The sequence below is a fragment of the Toxotes jaculatrix genome, chromosome 13 (genome assembly GCF_017976425.1).
Source record: "Toxotes jaculatrix isolate fToxJac2 chromosome 13, fToxJac2.pri, whole genome shotgun sequence".
NCBI classification, from domain to species: Eukaryota; Metazoa; Chordata; class Actinopteri; family Toxotidae; genus Toxotes; species Toxotes jaculatrix.
Genome location: NC_054406.1, coordinates 6,600,103 through 6,624,235, shown reverse-complemented (window position 1 = coordinate 6,624,235; position 24,133 = coordinate 6,600,103). Strand labels below are relative to the sequence as shown.

The window sequence follows — 24,133 nt, the reverse complement described above, 5'->3', positions numbered from 1 at the left end:
TCCCCTCCCTCCCTTGTATTTGACACTAAAATCAAAGACTGTGAAGTTAATATAGGGCTGTGACAGTGTCATCTTCTCTTTCAGAGTTTTTCATCTCAACCTGTGACCTTCAAAGCTTGTTTCTTTTTAAGCAGATGCACACTAGTTAGTGAGATCAAGGAGGATATTTCTGACATTTAAGGAATGAATCCAGCTCTGATGATGGCACCTCTCCATTAAAAATGCTCCCAAAGCTTCATTGGAATATATGAAGGAGATCATTAGGCACTTGATATGATTTCACTCAGGAGGGATAAGTGACCTCAGACTTTGACATTTCCCTTTCAATATAGCTCCCACAATTTGGCAATTACTACAGTCATTAGAATTTCATTCACCGTGACTGCTTTTCTTGACCTTGAAACATACTTTTTCAGTCCAAGTGGCAAACTGACTAAGGTACTATTCTCTCAGTCATTCTCAGTTTCTCATTTGCCAGTTTCTTTGGTTTCTTTTATGTGTCTCTGTTCTCTTCCCATGAGTGTCTGTGTAACTTAGCAAGCGAGTCTTCTTCTCAATCTGTGATCCAACTCCCATCTGGTCCTCCCAACTACGCAGAGTTTCATTTTAAAGCAAGATGAACTTGGAGAGGATAGGCCTATTAGTTGTCATCCCAGTCACTTTAAAAGTCACATAAACCTGGCCCCCCCTCCACATTGTTGAAAGGGATACTGTATTACACCTCTGTGTATTATAACGAGCACAGTTGTCTTAATGATTAAGTGTATTTTCTGCTGACTTTGGTTGCATGCTAACCCCCCACAGTCAGTGAGGTTGTCAAGGAATAATATTTTTTGATAATGCTCTTACTGTTGCCATCTGGCACGTCATGTGATGTGAATTCCCATGTGATTTGGCTGCCAAAATTCATCTATGTTTCTCTTCATTAGAGAGAGAAACATAGAGGTTTTAGGCTGTTTAGCATTTAAAACGTTTCTTTAAAAAAAACCTTTTGTGTTTTGGAATATTTTGGAATGTGGAACTTGTCTTGTGGAGAAATAATATTTTAAATAATATTATATTTTGTTTTTCGTTATTTTAGTTGATACTTTTAAGTACTTTTCACCTTCATCTAGGGCTGACATGATTAAATTCCAAACATTACACATTTTCAACAGTAAAATGAATGTGTCTATAATATAATATTATGTAATGTGTGGGTTTTGGAGAGCTTATTGGACCAAACACTTTGCCTTCCAGGAAACTGTGATTTAACATTCTATAGACCGAGTGACTGTTTGATTTATCAAGAAAATTTCTTAATTTTAAGTACATAAGTAAAACTATGTTTAGAATTTTTATTTCAATGGGTTTAACTAAACTTCTTCAGGCAAAGTCCTTGGGTTTAGACAATGTACTACAAATAGTAGACTTTTGCACTTGTGCACAAGGGTGCCTTATGGTGAGGCCAGTAATTGGGCCAGGAGGTGGCCATTAGCCAGATGTTCTTCCATTGAGTAGGTTTCCTCAGAGGGACTGTTTAGGGATGGTTGATTCAACTCGATTAACATTTTATTCAGGCTGGGACAAGTCTGGCTGCTCTAGTCCAGCTGAGGTGTTAATAAGTTCATTTCACTCTGAATAAGGGTAAATTAGCCTTATCAACGGGGCAGTTACTTCATGTTACTGACGATACCAAGTATAACTGTTATTCTACCACTTTACTGATTAAAGCAAGACAGTACTCTAATCTTAAAGCAAAGATGTGTCTCTTCTTAACTTAATAGGGGGCTTTCTGACACAAGCACAAAGCTTGTCTCTCCTAGAGGCGCTGGGCTGTACAGCCTGTGACATTAGTCTTGCTGTCTGCGTCAGCATCGTTCACTCACAGAGGGAAATCAACGGGACGATTCCCTCTTCTGCGTTTCTGGGCTGCAGTTCAATCAGGAGTCTTGGGCTGAGAGAGTCATCTGTCTCTTTCCCTTTCTCCTTCTCCATCACCCTCTCTTCATCTAAACCACACACAGACACGCACGCGCGCACACACCCTGCCTGCAATTGCTACAGCTAGAGCTGGCATAATGTCATTACAACACTCCCAGTGAAGGTTGGGCTCTATTTGATGGGGCCTGCTAGACAAAAGCTGAATTTGGCTGCGAATGAACCGCGGCCCCATCTCTCAGGCTCCCTGCAATAGGGTGCTGGATCTGTTTCCCCCTCTGGCTGGGATTTGGAGATTTGCTACCCAGACAAGAGAGCGAGCGGAAGCCTTTGCTCTCATTCACCACTCCAAATCTGCCGGGTGTGGAGGGGAGAGAGTGTGGAGTTTTCATCCAGGATGAGCTCATTGTTGTCTTTTATGTGTTCTCTTTGCCCGGAGCCCCGTTTTCTACTAAGATGCTATCACTGCGCATTTCACACAGATACATTATCTGTGAGTGCCTGTGCTGCTTGATTTTTATCTTTGCTGAAGTTTCAAAGTCGGATTAGGGCAGCTGTGTGTTTAACTGTGGAATGAATGATTATATTTCTGTTCATTGGGAGTTTGTAGACACCATCCTCATATTACATCAGTGCTGACCGCTTGCCTAGCAAAGCTTTTGATAGGTTTCATAAGGGAGCTGTGTCATGGTTAACCAGAATTTTCATACGCCTTGTTGCTTATTTTAGTGATAACCAGAGGCTGTAGGGCAACTGCAGCAGACAGTAGTAAAACACTGGGAACAAATTTGAACAATGAACATGTATCCACATTACAGCATGAAAGGTATTTAGTTTGAATGAGGAGCTAGAAGAGGTTTCTCACAGTCTCGGTTCTTCTTCTGTGAGACCAAAATAGGTCACGCAGCTGTTTTAGTGGACACCACTTGTCAGAAGGTGTATAAAATTGTGTTAACTCAGACTACAGAGTCTCATCTTGGACCCTAAGGACTCTTGCTGCACTGTCTCAGTCACTGAACAAAAGTCATCCTTGTGCTGAGATGCATTTGGGATGCCTCCACCCAAATGATGAGTAGCACTGCATACAGCTACAGTATTCTCCATTTAGCCACAAGCAATCCTTCATTCTTGGCACCGAAGCCCTAAAGCGTGCAGGCTTTATCATGTCTGGGGTGATATTTAATTGGAGGAATAACAAAAGGCTCATTGTCTTTCCTCTACTGGAAATTACCACAGTAATTGTGTGCACCCCGTCACCCAACCCCCCCAAACCAAAGAAATCAATGTCCTCTTCCTCCAGTACAATTATGCATGCAGAGTCACAGTTATGACGGAGTAGCTTTTTCTGTGTTTTACAAAATTGGGAAGCCCCCTGGTGATATCTTTATTCGGCATGGTTGCTCATTAGACTGTGTGGATCATTAAGGGCTGCTACATCAAACAAGTGCTCTCTGGGTTGCATGCACGGGGCTCATGTTGCCTGTGTTGTCTATGTTCCTCTCAGCTTCTACAAAGCAGACCTGATCTGACAATGGGTCTTTGAAGCAGTCTTTTAATTTTTTTTCTTTTTTCTGTCATGAAGTTTTTGAGCAATTAATATTATAACCGAAAGTAATGTGATGCATTCGTTTTTAATACTCAAAATGCATGACAGTGCCTGCAACTGTTTATCAGCCCATCCATGTAACAGAGTATAAAGCCTTTAACTGTTGAAATTGTTGTTTACACTGAGCCACTCACTGAACTACTGAAGATCTTTGGCGACAGCTTTTGTAAGTGTTAACAATGTATTCTGTCGCACTAGTTCACTCAGGTTAAATCAAATTTAAATGAAAGTTAATCCAGGTCCTAAAACAAGCTAGGGGCTCTGTATTCAGAGGACGTTTGTGCGGTTTGTCAGCAGAAGTCTTAACACATCTTCTCCTTCTCCAAAAACACTGCAGGCATGCATACGATACATACATAGTGTCAGTGTTCTGTTAGCCGTGTTATTGAAGAAAATGGACCATACATTCAGCAGAAATAGAATGGTTTTACATTTGCAACTAAGTTCTAAAGCTTTTCAAAGTGCTTTAGATGACTGAGCTAACTAGACTATCTGTCCTGCCCAAAGATGCTAAAGAGTGCTTCTTCTATTTGGGAGTTTGTTTGCTAGTTTGCGTCACAAAATGTGTCCATGCTTGCAGACAAGAAAGAGACTGAAACATTGTGGCTAGAAAGCTAATGTTTGCACATACAATTTTGTTTGGCGTAGGCGCCTGTCTGGCTGTCAGTCAATATCACTGTCATGCTGATGATAGAGGACTTGCGGTAACTGCTTTATGGAAAGCTGGTTTAAAATAAAATGTTTTGATATGCTTTATACAGAGACGTTCTTTTTCGACAAAAACTGATAACAATGGCACGCTGACTGGTGTATGCCCAGACGAGATGCTATTTATACCCCTTTGTTGCTGTTTTTTTTTTTTTTCAAGATGACAGAGAACATCCAGTATACAGAGTAGATCTGGTGTCTGTGCTCAGCAAATGCAGTTGCCTGTGATTGAAGTTTTCTAGATATATTTTACCCACTTGTTGATTGTACAGTGGGACAATGCAGAGCCCTGCCCACCAGTAAGGCACACTCAAGTCTCAAACATCCTCTGCTATTCAAAGAGCGCAGAGTGTCTTTCCCTGGAAAGTTAATTCTGAATTAACCAGCTACAACAGAAGCTCTTCATTTTCATGCAAGTAAAAAAAGCTTATGTCCCAGGCTAGCTAGTTAGTTGGATAGCTGCAGAAGGCAGCACAGACTTCATGTGTCTGTACTCTCTATGCACTGAAGAGGCTATAAGATATGGGAATTTATACTTCCTCAAAGACCCCCCTGTGGAGGAATGAAACATTGCTTTGTCACCACTATAGAGGAAAATAGAGAAAATGGAGAGAGGGAGAGAAAAGCACATCCCCCTCTGTTCCCATCTACTATCTCATAGCCACGGAATATGAAACAGCAGAGGTAGACATGTGTTCGAAAATAATGATGAAGGGACCGCAGTGGTAGAGAAGACGGTGTATAATTACTCAGCTCTGGCAGTAAATTTTGACCCCTCTGGATTTCGGAACCACAGTGGCAAGCCCATTCATGCAGATATGGCAGCTCTGGGGCAGCTGTAACTTGTGTTATGATGTAGGCACACTGTCTTAATGGTTGTCGAGTTTGCAGAGAGGTGTTGTGTAAAGTGCTCAGTATCTTCTCGACTGGAGTGTTATTGAGCGCCCTGCACTGATGTTTAAGCCAATGAGGTGTAAATGTCTTTCCAGCTTTCTCTACGGTCTCTTAGTGATTCTACAGCTCATAGCAAAGCCATTATGCTCAAAGGCAGAGCAATAACAACATTTTGTCCAGGGGAATCAGTTGTATGTAGACAGCATAATTGTCCGCAGCTGTGTTTTTTAACATCCAGTTTTATGGTTTCATTTCTCGCCATTGTGGTGTCTCAATAAAGCATTTTCTCCCAGTTCTCCTCTTTACGGCAGCAGGTGGATGTTTGGATGAAGAGAAGGTGATTTTTAAGCTGTAGATGGCTGTGGGCAGCTGCCCTTAGTTTACCCTCGCTGCAGGATTTAAGCCTAGAGCCTCACAGTGAGGGATTTAGTATATGTTTGTGTGTAGCTCTGAAATGTACTGATGTTTCTAAGCAGTTGAGTTCCTTCACATCTGTAGTAGGGATATTTTGTGGGTCAGCACAACTAAATCATCAGGAGTTGTGTATGTTAATTTCCTCACACTTTATCAGCAGGTTTAGATTCTTTTTCCAAATCATGATGAAGCATTCAGACTTGGGTTCTTTTGAGAATGCCCTTAATAGACATCTCAGCCTGTGATGATTAGGCCTCTAATTATTGCTGCTGTTTGTCCTTGGTGTTTGTGTTTGTGATATCCAATTGATTAGCCGCCCGTTATGACAGCAAAGCTCTTTGTATGCCAGTAATTACTCCGTATCTCTGGGATTCACTACTGCCTACTGTTTCTGCCTGGCTCTCCCAGTGCCTTCCCTATTTTTGGTCGATGGTAACAGTGGGTTTTGATAAAAGAGAAGCCTCTGCCCCAGTGGACTCTTTGGCTAAATGTGGAATTGGCATGCCTTTCATCCATTTCCTTTGATTCACATGCCGCAGTTTGAAATTCAGTGACTTTGTGCTTTTGGGAACGTCACATTTCTTATCCCCCTCCTTACCTTTTAAATTGAGAGTACAAATCTTTAGATGGCTTCGAATCATTCGTGTTTCAAAGACGTTTAGCACAATTCTAAATCCAGCGTTGTGTATAGCTTGGCTTATCAGTGCTGCAGCATTTAACAACGTGTTGAGGAAGGAGAGTTTGTTACCTGAAGAACTGGCTTGGAAAATGTGGAAATGTGGTTGGAGAAAACTTTAAGTTTAAGTCCTCTTAAAGAGGCAATGTGTCAGAATTGGCCAGACAGGGGGCTACCATATTACTAGAAACCCCTATCATAAGAAACAAGGAAATGCACTTTTTAGTCCCTCCTCCCAGGAGTTGTCCTTAAACAAAGAAATTGAAAAAAAATGATTTATGTTCATTTAGAAGCAGCGGAAACAAGCTGTGAATAAAATATTGACCTGTCAGCACCTTTTAAGTTGATATGGCAAACTTGTTAGTAAACACTTGCTTATTTACGCATCTATTTACCCCAAATTATTCATTTGGAGTAATGTTTCTGACCATTTGGCGAATGTAAATTCCGTATGCACTACTTTAGCTCTGTTTTTAGTCTCCACCAACTCCTGAGGTGCCTTTGGTGATAAATGCTCCACTGTGTTCACCAGTTAGTCGCTAACTGTGTCTGTCTGCTTTTTGTTGCTGATCAGGTAGTGAACAGTGAGGTTTTAAATCTTCAGTGACAACAGCTTCCTGCTGTGGCTGAAAATGACTCTGAGAGCAGTGAGAGTGAACCAGAACTGTAAAGCTGCAGCTGGACGCCTGAACAATGAGCTGAAACTCCTCATAAATTTACATAAAGCTGAGAGGAGCTGCAGATTCAGACAGTAATTTTCTCTGCATTCACCACGAGTGACCCCTTTCACACTGTCACATTATTTTCACATTGTCATTAGATACATTTTTTTATTATAAAAATATCAATTATAGCTGCTACAGGAGTCAAGGCCTCCCTGACAAATCCATATGGTATTTCAAGCTCAGTGACTAAAATCATAGTTGACTTTATTTCTTGCATTGCCTTTGGGTCATCTGTGTTTGGGGTGTTTACTTTCAGCAAAGCATGTGGCTGAGCATATTTGATGGTGTTGAGTCTCTGCTAACAGTTACTTTCCATCTTCAGTTGTCAAAATATGTCTTAGTCCTGCAGAAACTTAATTGTATCCATTTTTCATAATAAGTTTAAACCATAAATTAAATCAACAGCGAAAATCACCTGGTCCTCAGTTTTGAAAAGGGTTCAGGCTACTTTAAATATTTCTTAATGAGAATGTTTCCTACCTTTTACATCACTGTCCACTTGCTAGTTCTCAGCTCAAGATTACGCAGCCTATAGTATTGACTGTTTCTCCCCTGTGTGTCCCCTGCAATCTTAAAGTCTTTTCACAGAATTAACACTGAGCTGCTTCTGTTTGGTCTCTCAGAGGTAGGAATCTATTGTTGACTTAGTAAAGTGAACTGCGGTGGATTTAAAATATACAGTGTTGCAATGGCTTTCACCATGAGACCAATTTCAGACAGAATGATAAGGGATTTAATGGCATTTACAGTACATACCCCTAAGGTGTGTTTTCCTTCCTTTGACATATATGGGAAAAAAAAGATAATACATTGGTCTTATAACCCACCAGTGTTTCCACATTGCTGTTAGTGACACTGATCTTTGTGCTTGCTGTTAATCTCCAGTGCTAAGAACCACGCTTCTAATTTTCCGTCTGGCGTCCATTCAGTGTGCAGCAACTGTCACAGAAACATCTGTTGCAATTGAAGTCCACTCATCTGTTGTCAACCCAACATATTAATCTGTCAGGATTTTTAAGAGCCTCTTTTTCCCCTTTGGAGGAGTTATATGCGATTATGAATGGCTACATCTCTCAAAGTCGTAGTATTTTGCTCAAGTTCATGGATTTATCCCAGAAATCTTAGTTGCTTTGAAATGTTAATGAACTGCATGTTTTTGCAAATGAAAAGCTCCTGTTCATCAATTACATCAGTTAGTAAACAGCTGATATTTTGTGTTTATGAGCTGGGTAAAAGTACCGTAAGGTGTGCTAAATGTAATACTGAAAGTTCAGTCTGTGGCTCTGCAAGTAGTAATACTGTCAACAACATCCTTGTGAATCATTTTGTGAGAAGATGGTCTAAATACATTTAGTAAATTGTAGTAAGGTTGTTGTAAGGTTTTCACATTGCCCATCCATTTCGAGGAGCTTCAAGTGTGAATGCTTTGCGCATTTACCCAACACTTGTCTGTCCATGTTCAGTCAGGGATGTTCTTGGGAGATGGGAAGCTAAGCTGTGTGGGCAATTCATAGTATTACAGCCCACACTAGGAGCAGGGTAATCTCTTAAAAGATGATCCATTTGCTTCAAACTCATTGCATTTTTGCAGTCATGCAGTGGAATATTAAGGCTGTGAAGGTGTTACTTGAAGATTGATTGAGTCAAAACTCCTCTTTTTGGTAGGTTGTAGTTAAAATTTTACACACTATCTACTTAATACAGGTACAAGCATGTAAAAGGAGACTACCTCGTCTTGTTCCACCATCCATCTTACTTGAGAATCTGCACAGTAATTGCTGTGGTGTAAAACCAATACTTGTTGTGGTTCAGTTTTCTCATCTTTCCTCTGTAATTACAAATGAATACTAACCCAGCCGCTCTTGGTTAATTGTGTGCCACATAGCCATCTCTGTATAGTATTATTGAACGCAGAAAGCACAGTTGCCTAATGGTTTTGTCATTGATGGATTTCCTGCACATCAGCTAACAGTTTTGCAAGTGCTGATAATCTCGACCTAGCCTATTAGTCCTGACCCCCGAGTCTGCTTGTTCCCTTTGTTATTACAGCCATGTCCAGGATGCTTTTTAAAATGAAGCTTTTCACACTCACCATATGCGCTGATACTTTGCAGAAAATAGGCCTCAACTTTCTCTTTCCGTTCTCTTTTACCTCTCTTACATCTTTGTAAAGATAGAAAGGAGTTGTTAGGGAGGAGTGGCATAATTTGTTTTCCATATAGTGGACAGGAAAAAAAAAGTTCTGCTTTCATGTCTGTACAAAGTTTTGTGTCAAACCATCAATTAGATGGATTACATAATAAGTGAAAACTTTAACTCTCTGGTGGCTCTAGAAGAGAGGTCAGGGTATCACCAAAATAATGAGGAGTTGAGCTCTGGGCAACATGCATATTTTTACCAAATTTTATTGTAGTACATCCAGTTTGTTGTCAAGATATTTCACTAAAAACCTAAAATGTTAATTTCATGGTGCCACTACAATAAACGTCAGACATAGCCATCCCTAGAGTCAGGCTATAAAAAACCCCACATATACGCAGAAAAGCTAGCATAAGTGTTGTTCCAGCAAAGTGTTGTCTGATAAGCTGTTTATTTCCTACATTAATTCACATCTCCCACTGCGTTGTTTCCAAGCCAGTCCCTCAGGTCACAACCCGCATTAACCAGCACTAAATTTGATCCATCCTACATTCTGCTATTGTGTATTACTTTTGTATGATGTTCATCATATATGTGTTGTATGTTTGCAGTAGTTACATTATGGTGTAGACAGTGTGGTGTCACCTAAAGGGAGGATTCACACCACGCAATAAAGCAAGTCTGTTCCTCGCTTCCTCTTTAGGTGTCAGTCCTACATAAGAAGTAGAAAGTTTCTGGTTGTAGGTTTGTCTCAATTGGACTCAGTTGACCAGGCACATTCTTCTTCATCATCCTGTCGTGGAGAGCAGAAAGATCACAGTGAGCAACTGCTTTGTTGAGATCACAGATCTCTTTGTAGTTGTTTAGCTCAAAATGCAGGAAACTATGGAGTGTGAAATGATTCAGTTGTACGAAACCTCCTCTTGAAACTTCTTAATAGAACTCCACAGCCCTGTGCTCTCCAATGGCAGCGGTAGCAGCAGGCCTCCACTTCACAAGGCTTAATGCTCACAGTTTTCTCTTTCTCCCAAGTTTTGTACACATTTATATCAAGTTTTGTCATTTGCTGCTGAACAACCGCTGTAGAGTGAGAGAGTTGTTTCTGGTGGAGCGTGCCTGGTCATCTCTTAACAATATTTGATGTGCTTCAGACCCAGCACCTCACTCTGGACCCATCCTAGGTTATTAGAGAAGGTTTTTGGTTGAGCAGCAACCAAAAAGGGATCTAAGATTTCAAAAACAAAGAAAAGCAAACAATGTATAGATAACAAATGTTTTATTTTTTATTTTGTAATCTAATTTATGATTTATCAGTAATTTTAACAGCTTCAGTTGAGCAAAGAGTGAGCCACGTCAATAAGGCAAACAGGCAATGTGTTCTTGCTTTAGATTCACTCTGTTTTAGAACTGCACCTACTGCATGCATGATCACGGTGCATTCGCGACCCTGTTTGGATAATTTATTATTCATTTCTTCTCCTTGTCTGCTTATAGCTTGTGTAAGCATCTTGTCTAGTTTGGCTAAGGAAATAGCCTAATTTAAGATCAGTTGTTCTATTAGACCCACAAGGCATTATTAGTCTCTGCCAATGGTATTGCCAAGCTGTTTTTACACAGGTGTGAACGAGAGCCTATGTGTCTGTGAAAACGTAATTAGCATGTCAATAGCTACTTCTCTATAAATATTATGTCAGGAAAATGTAGAACTCAGAGGCTAATTGCCTTCCTAAAACTTCAACTTAGTGTTTTATACATAAAGCAGTACGTTCCAAATCATGAGCCAGAAGCTTGCTTATACATTTGCTGTTACAGTAAGAGATGCAGCATAAATACATTCACAGAACAGCACCTAGGCACAGACAAGTCTTTATCAGACTATGCTCCATTTCAGAATTGAATAACTCTCCCAGCAGCCTTTTTTTCCCCAGCCCAAACGGTTTTATGTGTGAATCTTTATCTTGACTGTCAAAATATGGAGGTATTGGCAGAAATAAACAATACTAGTTTATAGCTATTCAGTGTCTAATGGTCCCAGTTAAAGCTGGAGCACAGTTATTCCCTTGGGCAAGTCAATATTTATGCCATTATGTCTCCTTACCTCAAGATGCAATGCCATTTTTCAATTTTCATTCATTAGATTCACCCGGCAGTAGTTTGGCTGTTTGCATATTGACACGATGGTCTTACACCCCATTCAGGCACAAAAAAACAGAAACCATCTGGTTGTGTTACTACTGCCAGCTGGTTCATTCTGAAAAGCTTAGATTAGAGGGGCATTTTTTTGTATCAATCCAATGCTAAACACTGTTCAAGATACATATTTAATCAGTCCAATTTTGTGACTGAAATCCCTCTGTGGATTCCTATGCTGTTTTCTTTCAAAGTTCTCAGTATGTCCTACATAGTACGCATATTTTTGTTAATGTTGCCCCCATTTTTATCAAATTTGGAATACCTGCTACCACAGTGGCATATCTCCATCCACTTCTTTTGACCTGGTTTTGTCCATGCAGTCACTCTGACCATCTAGTAAGACAGAAACCTCAACAGGCTTTACTCCCATGAACCTCTACATGACCACAGACCAAGTACTTCATTATAATGTATCCTGGACTATGACAGGCTTGTTGCTTTTTGTCTTTATTGTAACCGTAATAATTCATGGTGAAGACAGCTGCGTTCTCTAAGGAAGAAAATTAGAACATTTTTGACAGCTGTGTTTCAAGCATGCAGGACAAGCGTTTAATACAGGGCTGTAACTAACAATGATTTTCATTACGAATTAATCTGCAGATTATTTTCTTGATTAATTGGTTGTCTATGAAATGTTAGAAAATAATGAAATGTGCCTGCTATTATTTCCCAAAGCCCAAAATGATATATTCAGAGTGCAGATTCAGACATATTCAATTTACAATCAGACATGACAGAGAAAAGCAGCAAATCTTCACATCTTGAGAAACATGGACGGTTGTATTTATTGACTAATTGTTGGAGCATTAGTTTAATATTCAGAAATCGTTTGGGTGCAGTTGAACTTTAAAGTAATCTTTAATTTCCAAAAGCATTAGGATTAAATGTCTCTTCCTGGACTTTTTTTTATATCTCAAAAGAAGAGCTCTGCACTCAAGATTCAATTGGAAGAATGCTCCCTGCAGTGTCAGCAAGTGTTCACACAATGAAATTAGGATAATTATGTTTTTGCCTCTTTGGGATTTTTGGAAATGCTTGACCTGACAGAGTAATTACCTCTATATTTGGTATTTATCTCCTAATGACATAGTTCATGTGTTGCTGCTCCTGTTGGCGTAAACAACTCTACATCAACCGAGATAGTGCCTTATTGAACCTATTGCATATTCTCGTGGGCTTGTAATTACAGCCAGTATTTATTTCATATTTAGCAAGTCATGCCTTGTCGCACGCGTACAATATTGCCATCACACATCCACAGAATGCAGTTTACCTTACGCATGCACACACACCTCCACCTCCACCTTTGAATGAAGTGATACAGCACCTAGATGACATGCCAGGATGCCTCATCTTGTCAGATGATGGCGGGCATGCTGGACACTCAGCACTGTTAAAGCTTTGGCAGCTGTCCAGTGAGCCAGTTAGTGTGACCCTTTCAGTTAGTGTGACCCAGCATGGAGTTAGTTTTGGGGACAAGAAGGAAAATTGTGCAGTGGGTCTGAAAACTAACTATCGTGCAATTCTCAGGTAATCGAACCAGAAAATCCTGTTAGGAGGCTATTAAAAGGCCAATTTTATAATAGTTATAATCCTGTTGTTTAAGTTCTTGTAAGACAGTAATAGCAATGCTAAGGGCCTAATGAGAAGGCCACATTAATAGATGCTCTTCCATATGATAAACACCCTTCCCACTCTCCATAAATTCTTATTTTATGTAACACAGTTATGATATCCAAGACTATGGATGAATCGCAAGCAAAACGCATGTGTGAGTGCATGTTCTGGTCCAGGCCACCAGTATTGCCCACTTTCATCTGTGACAGACCCCCTTTTTCATGGCAAACCGTTTGATGAGGCATCACAACAGGGATGTTGTGCTCCTTTAATTATAGGCTTTTGAGACTGCTGCTTTTGAAAAATCCAATAACATGACACCTTGGAGATGATCAAACCTGCCTATCTGATGGGTATCTCATTGTGTGAAGCTCATGTTGTATTTGCTCACCTGCCTTCTGGGTCCCCAAGCAGGCTCCCATTTACAGGTTATTCATTCAGAATATGAACAGAGGTGGCTAATTAGTCAAGCTGGTGACTACAACCCTGAACCCAGAGGTCTATTTAGACATTTCACCGTATCGAGAGAATCAGTGGGGAAAAAGCAATGATGCATCTGATTATGTAGCCAGTGCAGAATGAGGCATTACTGGCTTGTAAACAGCAATGGAACCCACTTAGTCATGCTGATGATGATGGCCCTGTCTCAACAGGAAACTGGTAATCAGTGAAACGGACCTTGATTAAAATGAATTATGATGCCTGCAGGGGGCCCCAAGTGATCTAAAGTGCACAATATGCCACTCCTAATTTTAATTTTTGCTTTGAGATATTATCTGAGGAGTTGATATAGGGGCCCATTTCCCTTCATCTTCCTAGCTATTAATCCAGGAGTGCTTTTTCTTTTTTTTTTTTTTTTTATGGTGTTAGGGGTGTGTTGCTCGGCTTGAGTCTCACTTGCCAGTGTCTGGAGGTGCTGCAGTGGCATCACAAGTCATCATGTGCTCTGTCGCCTGAGACCATATTGGCAGCTGTGCATTAAATTGCTAATGTGCCTGGCAGAGCTACATTATCCGCCCCATCAAAGTGACAAGGGCAGGGATAAAGCACTCTGCTTGGCTGTCCATGAGATCATTGGAAAATGGGTTTTGTGAATAAGGCTTGGCAGCGTGCAGAGTCGTCTTCTTAGAATGTTTTCTTTGAATTCCCTTTGTTTCCGCCTCGCTGATTTGACAGCTGCAGAACAATGAGGCAGAAGTGGCTGGCCATTTCCACCTGCACTGGAAGTCCCACTGTGGAGGAGCTCTCTCACACCTGGCTGCCTCTGTTGCTTTGCACTTTGTAACACTGTAGATCTTTGCACACCTCGGTATGTAATGAAATAGACTCACACACTGAAAGAACAAAAGTATTGTCTGGACTGCCATCTGCTTTTGAAAGAGCAGTTTCATTGGCCACTGCAGGTTATATGAAATCAGCTTTGCAGAATGGGACTAGAACTAAGTTGTGATGTACAGGACTAAACTTTAATGTATTGTTTAATTTAAGATTAATTTTACTATTTCTAAAACAGAGATCCAAGTATATTTGTTACTTGTGTGACTTTTGTGGTTCGGCCAGACAGTCCTTATCTGTCCTGCCCTCAGACCTCAGGTTGCTGAGTAATATATGATTGCCTGAGGAGCCACAAGGATAAATCCTCATGTCAGCTCCTCAGTAGCTTTTCAAGATCACCGTAAGATTCACAATGCGCTAACCTAAACCCTGCCTTATAATAGAGCCTCCTGGACACCACAGTGGGTGTCCATAGACTCTATGTAGCTGTATTAAGCTATATAAATCAGATATCTTGCCACTTCTTATAGAATTAGCAGCAGAAAAGATGGAGATGCATAAACAACATATACTCCACAATGGCTGCAGCCAAGAGACACAAACAAAACGCTACATTGTTAGGCAAGGAAGTACTAGTCTTTCCTCAAATAAAAACCTGTGGTTAATTTAAAGCCGGATGTCCGATAATGGCCAGAGGTGTGGTCGACATTAACAAAGGCTGGCCCTCAGATACAGGTCAGGGGATAAAAAATCAGGCTGGATAAACTCCTGGTGTAAATAAAGACCTGTTAGCCTCTGTATTTGAGGTAAATAAAGGCATGAGTCAGGATCTGAGGGAATAGTGGTTCCAGGTTGGTTCTTGGTCTCTGCAGTCACAACAAAGATCGTTAAGAACAGTGTTTCACACAGTTGGCTCATTTCATTTGTTGCGTTCTCACACGGTTTATCATAAATTCATCATGTAATTTTTGTTTTGACTTTAAATGTAGAGAAGTTAAATATTTGAGTTAAAAATGTACTGAGATGAGATTACTGATTTTTTTAAAAAAGGGTCCAAAGAGTACGAGTACACGAAGAACAACTTTGTCGTTACTTCCACCCCTGTGAGTAACTGCTCTCATAAATAATTTTGGAAAGTCACTCAATTTGAAAACTGACATAGAAGTGGGCATGTAAAGTTGGAACTGGTTACAGTGGAGGCAGTTATGAGAAAAGTGGATCTTTTTAAAAATGAAAAATGATGCTCAAGAGGAACATTATTGGCTTCGGAATGACTGGCCACAGTGCGCTGTCCGGAAACAAGCGCCAAGATGGGAGGCCCTGCATGAAGGAGGAGAGTTCCGGCTTCAGGTGTGATGTGGAGGTGGTAGAAAACCAGGCACCTTGTGATGATTAATGAGCTGCAGCCCATGCCAGCAAATTTTAAACACACTTGCCTGATCATGAGTGTAAGCAGCCCACACTATAGCAGCTTTGTGACTATTCTGCTGCTGCCTCCCCCCCCTGTCTCACTTGCAATCGCACACACACACACACATATAAACAGCCATAAAAGTGCCTCCTGAATCTCAAGCTGTGGAGTGGATGGGAGTGAGGAAATGCTGTTGATTTGGTTTGAGGCTGTTGACAGACTTGTGTTACCTGTGCTTTTTTGAGGCCATGCTTTTGCTTGTGCGCCTGTGTTGATGCTGCTTTTCAGGGCATGATTAATATACCAGTAGCCTTAATGGCCACAATGTCAGTAAAAATTATTTGCTCATAATTACCTGTTCCAAGCAGCGCATGTGTTGGTCCCATTTTACTATGCCTCTGCGCCTACGATAGCCAAGGCCGGAGGCATTATGTTTTTGGGTTGTCCATCCTTCCGTCCCGGATTCTTCTACGCACAGTATCTCAAGAACACTTTGAGGACTCTCTGTCAAACTTTGCACAAATGTTGAATGTTGACTCCAGATTTAGATGCTCTACATCCCTGCCAGCCACAACAGGTAGCAAACGGCTGTGCTTCTCTATGCATGAACTGTCCATGTGCCTCATATGGGTGCCCATATGAGGCACATGGGCCTCTGAACATACCGTAAAGCAACCCACATTAATGAGCTGTGCAGCGACGAAGGTGCCTGAACACTTGCTTCGTTCTCCTTGGCAGCAGTCTCCTCAACACTGTCAGCTCTTTCGTTCTGCTGCTTGACAGTGCTCCAGCCCCCTCGGCTTACCACAGCTATAGTGTGAATCAAGGCCTGTTTGCAGTGATATTCCTCATATTTATTCTTAGGTCTTTTTTTTTTTTTTTTTTTTTGATCGTTATTTCTCTTTTCCAGCACCAGACCTATTTTATGTCTTTGTCACCTCAGCGCTTGTCAGTGGGTGCAGTTGGAATTACCTGTACCGTAAGCAGACTTTGTTGTGAAAAATGCCGCATTATGTGTTGGAGCCCCTCAACTTTTAATTTTTCAACCGTGGGCTGACCTGAGAGTTGTTGGCATCAGCACAAAGGCTCACACAATGAATGGAATCTTTATCTTCTTTATTCTAACAAGGCAAAGTCTCTGCAGCTTACCCATTCTTCTGGCCTGCTGAAAATCTGGAAATAAAATAACCTCGTCTTCTTCTAGAGTGAAGAGTTTTTTCACTCTGTCAATAGCTGTAACATGTTGGCAAAATATGGTCTATTAAGTGAAATTAATGTTCTTCTGTATGCGAGAGTGTTATTTTATCATATACTCAGCCACGCTTCTTTCTTTCTTCTGCTGTATCAGGTTCAACTATAGATCAACACACCATCTCACCACAAATGGCTTCTACGAGTTCCTCAACTGGTTTGATGAAAGGGCCTGGTACCCCTTGGGCAGGATCGTTGGTGGCACAGTAAGTTTTTAAGCATTCAGTTGTTTCATTGTTCATCATCTCTGGGGTGTCAATAGAGGAATTCAAGTTTACATCGTTCTTGTGAAGTAAGACGTTAAATCAATGATTGAAATGAGATGCCCGTAAAGTTTCCTTAAGTCTGAATAGGATGACAGAAACACACACAGAAATGGTTTGCACTTCTTTAAAAAAAAAAAAAAAAAAAGGGAGAATAAGGTGTGCTTTTGGGGTATCGCACTGCTTAGCTTCTCCCAGAGGGCTTATGCAAGGGGACTAGAAAGGACGCTCCAGCCGACTGATGAACCTCCAATGTCCCACTGAGTGTCTTGCGGGGGGTGGGAGCACTTTGGAAATACAAAACGCTGAGTCCACTGATATAATACTTGTTTGGAAGAATGAAAGCTGTGTATGTATTCACAGCTGTAAGTCAATTTTTTTTTTTGCAAGACACTGGACTCCTCCAAGGTTTTTCTTTGGTGATTTTCGTGACAAAATTCAAAGGCACAGCTGAGGCATAGAGATTTTCCCATTTGATCATCTCACAGTTGTATTGCTTCTTTTTACTGATGGTGTACAGCTCTTGGCTTAACCAGACGCTGACCTCCAAGTGTGAACTAGCCTGCTTTGCATCATACTATGAAGTGATTGGGGTGAGAGTCAGCTGTTCTACCAAATTCATCTTCAGCTTAGGAGCAAGTTGCTGGCACAGGTGAAGGAGTACAAGTAACTTGGGATCTTTTTCATAAGTGAGAATAAGATGGAGCCTGAGATCAATAGGAGAGCGTCAGTCATGTGGGTGTAGTACTTGACTATGAAGGGAGCTAAGCCTTAAGGCAAAGCTTGATCTCTCACCTACGGACATGAGCTCTGAATTGTGACTGAAAGAATGAGATCACGATTCAAGCTGCTTTAATGAGTTTTCTGTGTAGTGTGTCTGAGCTCACCCATAAGAGGGATAGTGATGAGGGTGATGAGCTCAGACATACAGCAGCATCTCAGAGGAGAACCACAGCTCTCTTTTTTTTTTTCTTTTTTTTTTTTAAAGAGCCAGCTGGGTTGGTTTGGGAATCTGCCCAAGGAAGCTAATACCCACCTCCCAGTGGAGATAGTCAAGACTCCTCCACCTGGGAAAAGATCCAAGGCAGACCCAGAACATGCTGGAGGGATTACACATCCCACCTGGTCTGGCAATGCTTTGGGATTCCTCAGGAGGTGCTGGCAGGGAAAAAGCATGTCTGGAGTGCTTTGGCATTGTGACTCTGACCTGCTTTAACAAAAAAAAAAAAAAAAAAAGGATGGATAGAAGAAGTTTTTTAATTATCTCCATTGTAGGAATTTGCCAAATCTACAGTCTCAAGTTCTCTCGTATTTGAGGATAATCAGAGCACCCTTAGCACCAAACTAGCTGCAGCCAACAATAAATTTGTCTATGTAGGCAACTACACAGTGTACATATCTGACCAGAAATCTGCAGGGAAAAGAATTAGATACTTGTAACATTGGTGTTAAATATGAATGAGCATTATTCACACAGTACATATTGATAAGTAGTCAGTATTTATGTCCTCGTCAGTGGTTAATGCAAGAAAATTCAAATTAGATCTTCAGTCTGTTGTCATGGGTATCCTCACTGCTGAGTCTGTGTGGCAGTAGCATGGGGTTATCTGGGGTTAGGCAAGTCAGTGCAGGAATACCATAGAGCCTTCTGATCCTCGGCTGGGCAGCATGGATTTTAGTCACAATCCAGAAGCAACAGTGAGCTGTTAACGTGACAGATTCCCCTCGGCTGCTACGGCCTCCCTGTTTACCAGCAGCTTCGATTGTTGTGAAACATTGACCCTTTTCTGTGAAAAATACACTGTGCTGATTCCACGCAATTTATCTCCCATTTCCCCACCTCCCTTCCTCTGTGCATCTGTTCCCCCTACCTCATCTTCTCAGCACTGCGTCCTGTGAATGGTGAGGCCTGTGTGAATAAAATACCTCTGGCCTATCCATCTCCCTCTCCTCTTTACCAACGCACCTGCCTTCCTTTTTCTCAACCAAGCTTCATGGACCCACTTGGGTTGCACTCTGAGCTGTAATTGGACTAGCTAATGATGCATCAGGACTATATAATCCAGGTCCTCGGTGCCAGATAAATGCGGCAATGTCTCCCAACATGTTTCCGTTATTGGGTCCAGCTGAGTGGATGGGATACAGTCTGCTCCTTGATGCCTGAAGCATGACTCTTTCTCTCTTCTCACTCGTTCTTCCCGTTCCTTTGTTGTGTAAACTCAGTCTTGCAGGCTGATCGGAGAGTTCCTCTCAACAGTTGACACAGCAAAGCATGTTAATGGCTGTGCATTACCATTACAGCACCAACCAGATGGTGCAGGGCAGGAGCGTTAGCTATGGAACATGCTGATGTTTGAATACAGTATTCAATACTGAACAGGAGACCCAAGGCACTGGAATCCAAAACCCATCCATCAGCACTCATCCATCATAAGCAGTTACCATCAGCTATTTGTAATTGCACATGACAAGCCTGGCTTATAATAATGGATGTGCTGGTTCTGTTACAGTATATGGATCCTTGGGTTAGGCCTTGTACCCACAGGGTGGAAGCTGGAATTCATGGTTAGACTGGTGATCGTCATCAGGCGGCACATAGTTTTAAGTCAATTTTTATGACATTTATCAGATTACATGGCTGCACAACGTATTGTCTTTTGCATACTAATAAGCACACACAGCTCACATCCTTCCTCTGTGAACTTGTGTAGGCATTTTATGAATGTATGAGTAAAAAACAACAAATTGCAGAGTAATTTACACAAGGTTCATTGGAAGCAGATTACAGTGAGTTGTGCAGATCTCTTCTGAGCTCAAATTTAGTTTTGCTTAAAAGCCATTTGATTTTCCAGTTGAACATTCTTTAAATATTTTAATTTGCTCAGCCGACTACCCTTAAGCTAGACCAGTATGCAAAGAGAGGACATATGAGAGCTGATGCTGTATCACAGCTGGGGTTTTGTATGAGGTAGGAAGACAAATGGTTGCTGTGGTGAGAGCCGGTGTAATATACAACTTTTTCTCTAGCAGGACCTGCTTCTATCTGTAGATTGTGTCCCTTTATGATCATTAAAGCTGGAGCTCTGAACATCCTCTGTCTGCCATATGGCCTTGCGTTTATTTCAGTTTTAACTCTATGGTCTTGTCAGTAAAGACTGAAAAGCTGCCTTGATCTCAAATAGCTTTGTTTGGCAGGAAAAACAGTAAAACAGTTCAATCCCATACCAGAGTATGAAAACACACAATTGAACAAATACACATTAAAACGCACAAGTGCGTACGAGCCATAGCCAGCATGATATCTGATGTCTTTGTGCTTACAAAGAGTGTAAGCAGAGCATTTTCAGTGGATATAATTTGTGGAGTGATTCTCTTGGCCAGGGTATGTCATGCACTGTCTCAATGCAATTACAAAGCAGTTATGGAGGACTTGTTGTTGTGTTATTATATTAAACAGTGTCAGCAGATGGATGTTTCTACACCATTGCTACTAAAACAAGTCACTCTACACCTTTTTGTATGACATTTAATTGAATGGTAAAGAATGATACTATTGGGATATGGCGCAGTAAACTGGAACCAGTGTGTTGTTTAATGTGTCACTTTGCTAAGCTAATTGAAATAATTTGACTGTCTCAAAGAAAGATACACTGCAGCAAAATGGCTGTGGTATCAGACTGGGATGGCATCGTCAAAAGATAGAAGTCAGGAGATACTGTATTTTTTCTTATTGTCAATAAATCCCATGAAAAGATTCAAGTAAACAGTGAAGTTATTCAAGTATTGTGTGTTTAACCAAAGCTTAATATAGTTGTTTTTTTTGTGCCATAGAGCTCCATTGTTGTTCAAAAACCATTACAACTTGTCAGTGAATCCCACTATTGTAATGGGTGACATGTTCCTTTCTTACCATGGCCATGAGCACTGTGGCTTATTTTGAGTCAATCCCTAATGCACTGTCTTGCTGTTGTAAGTACTCCAAATGTGCATTGAAAGCAGCAGAAAATAGTCCTCAGTAAATGACCTATTTACTCTGGTTTGAGTAACGTTTTCTAAAAACCACAGTGCCCAGCTGTTTTAGGAAATTACTGTGGCTTTTTAAAATTGAAAATGTATATGTGACAATTTTTTAAAGATTTATGTCTTAAGTAGGGACAAATTGGCTTGGGGCTGGCAGCAACAGGAGGGGCAAGGAAGTCAAAGTACAGAGAGACAAACCAATGCATTGTTGTTTTGGTATTTTTGTGGGATTCGTTAACAAGAAGAAAACTAAACAGTATATCACCTCCCTTAGCCTTTTAGAGGCTAGGTCTGCTGTAGCCCTCGGTGGATTTGGAGGAAGTTTAGTGCCAGATGGCAAGTCGCTTCTGTCTTATGGAGTTCACCGGCCTTTCAGTAGCAGTTGGATAGGTCGCTCCGTTGACCACACTAAATGCAAATATCTCCTGATAACATGCAAATCTATGCAAACTAGAGCACAATCTATGAATTGTTGCATGAGGAGATGTGACACAGCAGCTGAGGAGGCTTGGCCAGTCGGCTCGGTGATGGAGCCATGTTAATTTCCGGCTTTTACCTGAATCATCGTTACCTGAACGTATCATTAGATGAGAGGCTGGAGTGAGACAAGCCAACAATCGTGATGCCTTGCTCGGAGGCACCTTAATGGTAGTGGCTGGAGTAACAGAAAGCCACTCACTCATTTACTGTGTAGACTAATTGTCAAAATCCCACTTGTTTGCATGACTGAGCTAGATAATTTCCTAAGCATAAACAGGCTTTAGGGAAGAAGTGCATTTAGCTGACTCCCACACTGCGTTCAAAATCATAAAATGAATGTGTGAGAGCTCTCATTTGCATCAAGCCTATGCTTTTAAAACATGCAGGGGTGTGGACAAGTGCTAGGTTCATCTCAGATTAGTGCAGTCTGTTTCACAGCCCATAATGCAGTCACAATCCATGGCCTTTGTTTAGAAAACTTAAAAAATTGTTCCTGAGCTACAAACTTTTGTCCCTTTCTTGTTTTCACCCGTCTTGACATTTCACCAATGTCTCTTTTCTCATGCTGAGTGGTGGTCTGTGACCCCTCCATCTCCTGGTGGAATTCATAAAACCACCTTTGCTCTATCTGAGAGCGGTGACCGAGACTTGTCTCTTGCATACAACCTTTTACCCGCCTGAACTCTGTTTAACACGCCCTTTCTCTCCTTTCAACCTCTGCAGCTCACTTTTCTCCCTCTTTCTCTCCAACCTCTCCGCCTCTTTATCTTTCATCATCTCGCCTCTGCTGTCTGCGTCTGCCTCTCTCTAATGTGTCACTGTCATTTCTCACCTCTGTTCTTTGCTCCCACCCTTATCCTTACCTCACCCTGCTTTTTAATACAAAATCAGACAGTTGATGCTGACAGTCCTCATTAATTGTGTATGATAGCAATAAGTCTCTAAGCACTCAGATGGGTCACACCACTTGGAAGACGGACGAGCCGATATCAGTTAATGTGACAGTTGAGTGTTTTTCTGCCTGGACCAACATTGCTGCCCTCTCCCTTTTTATTTCCCCCTCCCTCCCTCCCTCCCACCCTAAATTCCCCAGAGGACGACTGTCAGTTGCTCTTTCTCCTGAGCCATAGATAAGGAAGGATGCCCTCTCTAATGTGACAGTCCATAACAACAGAGCGCCGTTGAGCCAATAAACCACTCTTTGTTGCCATAAGGACAATGAGTCAAGTGCATTTTTGGTAACAGCTTTTGCCACTTCTAGTTGAGGATATTTTCATAATGAACAGGCTATGTAATGCTTCCTTGAATACCAGTTTAGAGAGTAGTGTTGATAAATTATGCGTGTAGATTTGTGTCCATCAAGCCAAAACTCAATGTAAAAAGTTACGATGAACACGCTCCATCATCCCTGTAGCGTTTTGGGGACCTTGGCCCCACCACAGAGTTCAAAATGGCTAATAATTATAAGAGTAGTTTTATAAACGGCAGGATACTGCTCCATTAGACAGAGTCCAATCCTCAGAGCAAAGAGGCAAGACATGGTTGATTTTCATTTAAGCAGATTGGTTGATGAAGCTTAGGTCTCCTAGGCACTCGCTAATTAGAGACGTGAAGACCTGAGTTTATTAGCGGCAAGGCAAAGTGCATGGACTGCGGCTACAGTGAACACACATCGGGGACATCACTCACACGTTAAGCATAGCCTTGCTTGTTACTTCAGACAGCCGGTGTGCTGCAGAGGGCCCTAATTGGATCTGCTTTCATGTATAGACGAGACAGGGCCACGAGCCCTCGCCTACTCAGGCCCCAGCTTCATCTGAGTGGAGTGTTTGATTAATTATAACTGTATGTTGAAGAACACCATACATGGCAACAATTATTGATAACAGATTAATCCTCTACTCAAGCAAAAAATGAAAGACTGGCTTGTTTCGCATTCTCAAATGTGAGGAAAATTAAACAGTTGTCGTCTGTCGGCTGTCGGGTTTAGCTAGTTATCTGAGGGTCGTCCTAATGAAAAAGTTGAAGCGACAGTAGTTACGCATCTCCAGGACATTTCCAGCAGCTGCACTAACATTAGCTACAGAGAACAATTCACAAGTCACTTCCATCATGTTGATAAAGTTGTTTATTATTTTATACAAAACCAGTAACACCAGAGTTAAAAATCAAATGACCTCTTTCATGCTTATTTGATAATGTCAAAAGTTATTTACTGTTGAAAGCTACAGCCCTTTTGGTAAAGGAAAATCATTTTATTTTTTAATATATGTGCAGCACGTTTAGTCTGATCTATTGTATGTGCCCTGCACGGCATTGTTTTAGGATTGGAAATTGCTTAAAACTTGAATATAAATGTTAGCTGCACCCTTATCTGATAGTGCCCAGAGCTGGTCCAAGTCCAAGGGAGATTAAGTTTTGTTGAAGTGATATTGTGATATGCAGTTACAACTGGGTGAGCTGAAGCATTTCATTTGACACATTCGTCCTTGCTTATAATGTAATGTACAGTATTGGCACTACGGCAGTGGGTGATGAATA

The 24,133-nt window shown here is 41.2% G+C and overlaps 1 protein-coding gene across 1 annotated transcript in view; it reads left to right on the top strand.

Moving 5' to 3' along the window:
• LOC121192419 (dolichyl-diphosphooligosaccharide--protein glycosyltransferase subunit STT3B) overlaps positions 1-24,133 on the top strand; it is a 70,320-nt gene that overhangs the window by 13,380 nt on the left and 32,807 nt on the right. Inside the window, exon 2 of the mRNA XM_041054108.1 lies at positions 16,927-17,035. Coding sequence (XP_040910042.1) covers positions 16,927-17,035 — 109 coding nt within the window. The remainder of the gene's footprint in view (positions 1-16,926; positions 17,036-24,133) is intronic.